This window comes from Nicotiana tabacum, chromosome 7 (assembly GCF_000715075.1).
Source record: "Nicotiana tabacum cultivar K326 chromosome 7, ASM71507v2, whole genome shotgun sequence".
In the NCBI taxonomy this organism is placed as follows: Eukaryota; Viridiplantae; Streptophyta; class Magnoliopsida; order Solanales; family Solanaceae; genus Nicotiana; species Nicotiana tabacum.
Window position 1 is genome coordinate 128,374,647 of NC_134086.1, and position 8,023 is coordinate 128,382,669.

General features: G+C 37.4%; 1 protein-coding gene across 2 annotated transcripts; it reads right to left on the bottom strand.

Annotated features, from left to right (window-relative positions):
• Positions 1-353: 353 nt before the first annotated feature.
• LOC107829109 (uncharacterized) lies at positions 354-7,610 on the bottom strand. 2 transcript variants are annotated; one of them, XM_016656550.2, is made up of 7 exons: positions 7,317-7,562; positions 6,452-6,617; positions 6,283-6,341; positions 4,644-6,162; positions 4,414-4,568; positions 3,073-3,229; positions 354-1,221 (listed from the first exon to the last, which is right to left on the bottom strand). In XM_016656550.2, the coding sequence occupies exons 2-7, from the start codon at positions 6,552-6,554 to the stop codon at positions 554-556; spliced, it is 2,661 nt and encodes an 886-aa protein (XP_016512036.1). In that variant the 5' UTR covers positions 6,555-6,617; positions 7,317-7,562; the 3' UTR covers positions 354-553. The 2 variants fall into 2 exon arrangements, with proteins under 2 accessions (XP_016512036.1, XP_016512035.1); XM_016656549.2 differs by having other exon boundaries at positions 4,414-6,162; positions 7,317-7,610.
• Positions 7,611-8,023: the final 413 nt, after the last annotated feature.

The following is an 8,023-nucleotide window of genomic DNA, read 5'->3' on the forward strand; positions in this document are numbered from 1 at the left end:
TAACTGTTTTAGACTAAAAATTAGACGAATTCTTTATTTGAAACTTATTCTTGAAAGAGTGGAGGGTTTCATCTTTCATTCAATGGATGCTCTTACAAGGTATTCTCGAACAAAACTCTTTAAAAAAAAAAAATTAGATTTTCTTTACGGTTGGAAGCTTCCTTCAAAATTTGGGCAGAAGCAGCCCAACCGAAATTTACCTCTCAAGAGTAGTGCTTTTATAGAGGAAACTAGAAGCCATTAGAGCTGCGTTTGAGCTAAAACCCACAACATGTTAACTAATACTGGCATCACCCATCAATATCACACTCAAAATCAGCGAAAAATTAGGCAGAAAGGCTAATGATCACGCATTTGCGTTCAAAGGATAATGAACCCTTCTTTCATGGAAACTTTGATCCTATCTAAAGAACATAAATACGAGCAATCACCTGAATCAAGATTTCCACCTTTCATGAGGAAAAGAAGAAAAAATAATGCACAAGGAAGCGGTAAAGTAGCAAAGCTAAAGTATACACACTTCATGTTGATTGGGAGCCAGAAGAGGAGTCATTCACATAAAGTCATGGATCAATTCATCCATCAAAGATGAAAGGATCACTTTCTCAATGTCAACACCCTCTTCAAAGGCTTCAAAGCTAAAATCAGTCCACTTGCCATGTTGTGTGCTCATGTCCTTGTCGACAACCTCATCCACCATCAACTCTTCCATGCTTGTCCAACCAGCAATCTCTCTGTACACTTCTTCTGCCAACCACTCCTTTCTTTGGACCAGTGCCGTCCACTTTGCCCAAGCTTCAAAACTTCCACCGGAACTCTGTTTACATCTGAATTCCAGACATTCAACCACCGAGTCAAACAATACTCTCCTCTTAATCTTCAACTGCTCTTCTACATTTTTATTCGTTCGAGTCTTCTGATTCTCCAACTGGTCAAAGAGATCGAGAGCAATAATGCTCTGAGCCTCACCCAGCAAAAAATCTTCCAACATCAAGTCCGAACTTCTAATTATATCTCTAATATATCTAAACTCCCAGTAAGGTGATTCATCGAAATTTGTGGAAGTTGATGCAGTAGTGGAATCCTCTCCACCTTTGTCAGCAAGAGAAACTGAAGAGGCTGAGTCCAATAACTCTGCATCACTTTCAACCAAATGGGTCCTCATGCAGCTTTTCCAATTCATCATTTCCTGAGATCCATCAGACAGATGGTACTTGCTCCCTGAATCATAAAGTTTCACCAGTCAGAATTTACCTTCTTCCTATAATTAGTTTGTCGAAGAAAACACTGTAACAAAATTAGAGAATCAAGATTTATGCATATATACAAAATTGATCAGAAGAAGTTCAATCTTGCAATGAAGTAGTCAATGTATGTGTACAAATCTGAAGAAAGAGTACACACTGAACAGAATTTAGACAGATCTGCATAAAGATGGAATTGGGCGAGGTAGAACCAGAGGAACAAGAAAAAGACATAATACTCTAGGAAACTACCAAATAAAATGTCAATTCCTGAGTAAGGAAACATTTTATAAAACTACACCTGCCTTTCTTCAATACTGAAGAAAGTTGTATGTTTACGATAGGAAACATCCAAACAGAAATTAAAGTGAGAGCTTGAAGTCTTGGACGCATAAATAGAAGGTGTAACCCAAGGTAAATGCAAACTTCGAACATGTATTCAGCCAGCTCATCTTTTATCTGTTATTTTTATTACTAAAGGTGCCTTGGGGTTCTTTTCACTTTAATTAGGCAATGTTCATTACGACTTAAATACTTTAACCAAAAGTAAATGAAATAGGACAAGTAATAATCCCACTTGAAGGAGAGGAAGATAATATTTATCCATGGAGTTGAGAGACGAGAACTTCTGCAACCTTTGTCCAAACCATGTGATAATCATGCAAGATGGGATGAGCAAAAAATACAAAATTATCTTATCCCACATTATCGCTGTAATAAACGTTACCTTAAGGTTATCCTACTGCTGTTTCCCAAAGTACTTTTCCTATTTTCCATTTTTATCCATATAGCAAAGCCAGGCTCATTTTGCTAAGTGGCAAAGTTTCTAAGTTTTGAGATTGAAAATATAATACAAAATGCCTTGTAAGAAGAAAAACATGCAATATGATTCTTTTGATTTTTACCACGGCTGTGTGCGAGTCAGCTTGCACGCACCTCGACTATTTCACCGGGTACCTGCTACCTCTCCACCAACACAAGTACCGAGTTAACTGTGCATACTAAGATTAGGCGGATGAGAAGCAATCACCTAGTGCTTCTCGTCTCTGTTGGAACTTGAACCCTGACCTCCGAGGTACGCACCCACTTCATGACCACTAGGCCACATCCTTGGGTGCAATAATACAAAATGATACTACCAGGTCTTATTTTGGTCATAGTGTACTATCTTTTAAAAGTCAAAATAAACCGCAGAAAGATCCACCAGATCTTATCTGGGTGTTAGTGTACATAGTTTAAAAGGTAAAACAAAATGGCCATTCTGCACATGTACTTCTATGAAAAAACCATTCCTAATATCAACAAAATTATCATCCGGACTCTCTTTTCTCACTCTACTAATACCTATATTGAGGTGAAATATATTTGAACACAAGAAAATACTAGTAAATACCATTAAAAATTTATGGCACAAAAATAAACTCTTTCAGCTAAGTCAATAATATATACTCCCTCCGTTTCATATTATATGAGGTAGTTTGACTCGGCACGAAGTTTAAGAAAAAGAATGAAGATTTTTGAAACTTGTGGTCTTAAAAGCTTAAGGGGTAAAAAGTTTGTGGGGCCATGACATTTGTGTGGCTATAAAAGCTTCTCATTAAGGGTAAATGGGAATGAAAGAGTTTAAAGTTGAATTATTTCCAAATTTAGAAATGTGTCATTTGTTTTGGAACAGACTAAAACGGAAAGTACCTCATTTAATATGAAACGGAGGAAGTATATGACTACCACTCCGATTGTATGTGATCTATCACCCGATAAGCCATGCCTCATAAACAGATGAATCATCATATTTAAACAGGAAGAAACTAAAAATCAGTATTATTACCATCAGTAGTTAAACTTCTGTAGCTGTCCAAGGAGTTGCAACTGCCTCCTGAGTTAGAAGGTTCCAAACTTGAGACCAGACTAGAACAGGGGACACTAAATTCTCTTTCACACATAAAGCTGCTGGCAGTTTTAGGCTTTTCTACCTTTTTGGGACCCTGAAATTGTTGCAGATAAGATTAGCCTAGCACATCATTTCTTTTAAGAAAAAGAAATACAGTAATAATATAGAAATAGGACTTCAACGACAGCAGCTATGCCTCAATCCCAAACTAGCTGAATTTGCATATACACAATTTTTTAATGTTATTGTTAACAATTGGATAGCAAATCAATCAACTATGTCAGTCTCAAACTAGTAGGAATCGAATATATGAATCCTTGCATCCCCAAATCAGAGGATTTATCATAGTTAAACCAATTTTCACACTAGCTGTCAACCTAACGCAAAGCTCCTCTTTGTCTGGGTTTAGGACCAACATGCTGTCACATCGGCAGAATTTGAGTGTAACAACTGGACTAATGAGGAAAACTGAAAGATGCAGAAAACAAGAAAAAAGAAAAAGAAAACATGTAGTAAAGTAGGAGATTCGCATAACTGCTTCTATGAAAATAGGCATGTCTATGCCGTAACATCTGAGAGAGGGGGAGAGAAATTGGAATCTTCCGTTCAGAGGAAATCCCAAAGACATTTTCCTGGAGGTCCTTCCATTTCTAAACCGTCCTTTTATCACTCTAATCATGTCTCTCAGAAAATCTAAATCTGGCATTCAATGATTTGAATTAAACAAATCAAAAAAGGAAAAAAGTCCTTAGACCCTAGACCTCTTTGGCTTATGGTAATGGCACAGAAAGCCTCTTGATATATCTACGCCTACTCTTTTGTTCTGCCTTGAGAAATCAAAGGTAAAAAATGATGACTTTGAAAATAACTCAAAACAACCCTCATTATTCTTGCTAAGTGGTTGTTGCACGCTTTCACATTTGGCTACTTGTTAGCTATACATACATTTATCTTTTCTATTGATGAACCTCAACCTAAGCATCTGATCTCACCCACTATAATAAGCAATCTCCAGTAATGATAAATAAATCTGAAATCTTCTATTTCTTTTCAGTGAGGACCAAGTATATGCACCATTCTCAATGCAAAAAATCTGTCAAGGCTCAAAACCAGTTAACAGCTCCGACCACATGTCAAAAAGTTTCTTATGCATATGCTCAGTTATATGTATTCCACTTTCTCATTGCTTTACCTGTTCTTTTTTTTCTCTTCAGGATTTTCTTTGGGGTGGGGTGGTAAAAAAATGGAATTTTGAAGCTAAGGGAATATCAGAAATACCTGCCACATCTGAGTTGCAGTAAGCCGGAGGTCATCAACAAAAGAGTGACCATTGTCATCTGCTTTTTCGTGAAGCAAATCAACTTGAGGCCTCTTTCCATATGCTACAATGGACACACTATCTTCCAAAGAATTGGCAGAAATAGAGGCTGTCCCTGTTTTAATGAGATCTTCACAGGATGATCCAACTTTAGAAGTTAATTCTTTAAGTTTTTGTTCTAAGAGCATACCTAAATCATCACCACCGATGACATTCGAACCTAAAGGAGATATCGTTGATGCTCTTGAATCAGACTGATCATCATAAGAACCCGGAAAGAGAGACAAAACATTACTCTTTTCCAACACATGACTTGATGAAGTGGAGCCAGGCAGTGATTTTTTGATGGGTGAGGTGAAAGTAAATGACACAACATCACTCCCATTTTTTCTGTCAGCTGTATCCCAATTGGAGCATCCTTCAATAGTTAAATTACATTTTATAGACCTCTCATCTTTACTCTTCATCAAATTATCAGGACCACATCCATCAGAGTCAATATCTCCATTGACTGGCCTTTTCTTTCCAGTAAAGGACCTCAGTCTGGAGTCCCTAGATGATGAGAGTTCCTTTCCAGCATCGGGTTCTACAAGACTTGCAATCCTGGGAGCAGTAGTGGTATTTACAACAATTCTACTTACAGTCTTGGTTGGCCTAGACATGTCACCAGTGGATGATACTTTTTTCTCTTTGTGGTACGGAGCTAAAGTTTTCAAACTCTCTACATCTTTATAAGATACAGAGTTCTGCTTCTGGTTGTTCTGCCTGAGCACATCAGAGGGCCGGCTGAGTGAAGTTCTTCTTTCCCCAACTTTTTGTAAACTTGGCCGACTTCTAACAGACTTAGACTCATTCTTTTCTTTCTGGTTTGCTGGGTTCTTATTAGCAGTAGATGTCTTTCCCTCTCTTTTCTGAACATTGGTCTTCGCCTGAACTGCAAGTGAAACTGACTTCTCCTTCCCCTTATTTTGGGAGACATCTCTTCTTGATACCTCAGAAGCTCTGAATTGACGTGTATTATCTGATTGAACCTGACCTCTTTCACTGGGTTGTCTTCTGATATGTTTAACAGAATTTTGTTCTTTTGGCCTGTGTGATGCTTCATAAATCCTGGACTGTCTTTGAGCAGCCTCCATTTTATCTTTCAAGTCCCGTATTCTCAAAGGGACAGAGGAAGACCCGGAAGATTGCATCTTCTCTCTGGTTGCGGGTCGAGGACTCTGCTCATATATCTTTGCAGCAGCCTCTAATATGTATGCTGCATTCTTAGGAGGGATGAATCCAGGACTCTTGATAGGAGATAACAATCTGTGTTGAGTTACTGAGATAGGTTTAGCTGATTTTGGAGGCAATATCTCACTTTGAAACCTCTCAATGGGCCGGCTCTGCACCTTCTGCAGCTTCAGTTCAACAGGGTTTCTCCTAAATCCGTCCAATTTATTTCGCATGTTACCATCAACTATCATATGATGTTCATTCTGGAAATCAGCCACAAAATTTATATACGGAGAATCTCTGAACGAATGACAATCAAAGGATGAGTTAACGCAGGGATCAGACTCTTTTGAAGTTGGTAAAGAATCCAATCCCATAAGACGTGCAACAACCCCAGGTGCTTTTTGACCATAACTTCCATCCTCGGTTACTGATGAGGCACAATAAAAATCATACATCTGCTTGGAGTTGGAACCAGGACCATAGTCATGAGCCTTCAATCACATATGCAGAATTATCACAATGACAGACCAAAAGATATGATCCACAGTCATAAAGATAATCTCTTGAATTATTTGAGAGGAGATAGCAGAGCAAAATAAAACAGAAGTTACCTGCTCAAATCTTAAATTGGTTGACCCATTGGTATTTTCTTTTCCTTGTTTAGAGTTTTCTGCAGTCACAATAACAGGAACATGGGCATAGCAAAATACTCATCAATAAGCATCAATCACAAGAAAAGGTGGCCTTCAACTGCCAACGGGCAAGGAGAAAAGGAGTTACCAGGTAGTTCAGACTTGTTAGAGAAAAGCTTCTTTCGAGATTTGATATTCCAATCAAATAGCTGAAGAAAGCCTCCCTTTGAACTTCGCTTCTCAACCTCCATTTCCTCATTTAATAACCAAATACTCCCATGTGGAGGTATGAGCAAACAAAATCAGACAACCATCTGTTGACAAGAATGGAAAATTGTTAAGGCATCAGGTCCTAAGTAAACAAGTAATCAGAGGAAATAAAAACCTAGCAACCAAATGATGGAGTTACTACCGGACACCAAAAACTGCATTAGATGTACAGAGATTATATCAGGTATACAGAGCTTAACAGCAGACATCAAAAATTCTATAAGTACTACCGAGTTTTATACCAGGATTAGAACATCCTTATCCCTAGAACCAAAAAAACCCTAAAAGTTCAAATAAAATGATTTTCTCAATATAAATGGAAGTCATTTCCACTTTTCGGTGAAAACATTTCTCCACAATTGAAGGTAGCAAAACGCTGAATATTGGATATGATTTCACATAGGAAATTATTTTTCAGGAGAACATTTTCGTAATACCAAATAATAATTTTTCAGCTAAAAGACACAATTTTTGCAAAGCTGAAAGCTGACTCTTTCTAACCAGCATTACTTCATCTTAGCGGATGAAAGATTTATGAAGATCCCATATTTCAATTACTACATCCAAATAAACATATAAACCCAAATATGTAAAAGCATTTTGTATAAACAGCCAAGAACAGTCGAATCATGAGCTAGATGCAGGAAAAAAATCAACTAAAATCATACAACAAACATTGACAATTGTAATTTTGACAATGAGGAACAAACACACAACTAAGAACAATTGTGAAACAAACTCACCAGTGAATGTTCAATGAGTCGAATCTCCCCCCTTTTTTCCACCATAAAAGAAGAAAAAAGTAAGATCTGAAGTTGGGGTTGAAGCAAAAAAGCAAGTATAGGGTTTTTGTTCGAAAATTGATCGGTGCGATGGTGGAGAAAGAGTGAAGGAGGAGCTGGGTAACAGTAACAAATGAGAGGAAATGGAAAGTGCAACTGTGTGTGTGTGTGTGAGAGAGAGAGAGGATTTGAAATTAAAAGGGGGAGGGCGGAGTGGCGTGCGAAGTGAAGAGTTAAAAGACTAAATTGATAATAAGACAAGGGAAGAGACAACGTCCTCACCGTTACATATGTACGACTTATTTTAATTATTATTACAAAATTCTTCTTTGACTGCTCTTCCGATTGAATTATTTAGGCTCCCTTTTTATGTGCTAATAATTGTCACAAACTCAAATAGATAATACTTAAATAAAAGTATTCTTCTTTTTGTTATAATAAAAGTATTCATTATGTGGTCATGTCGTTCGAGATATAAAGGGGTCGTTTAATTTGTGAACAAGTATACACGAATTAGAGGCGGATCCACCTTGCGTCCTACGGGTTCACGTAAATCTAGTAGCTTTTCTTCCAAACAGTATAAATATATTCGAAAAATTCACTAAATAATTATAAATGTTTGAATGTAAACCCAGTTACTATTAAAAATTTACTCGAGGTTGTTGCAG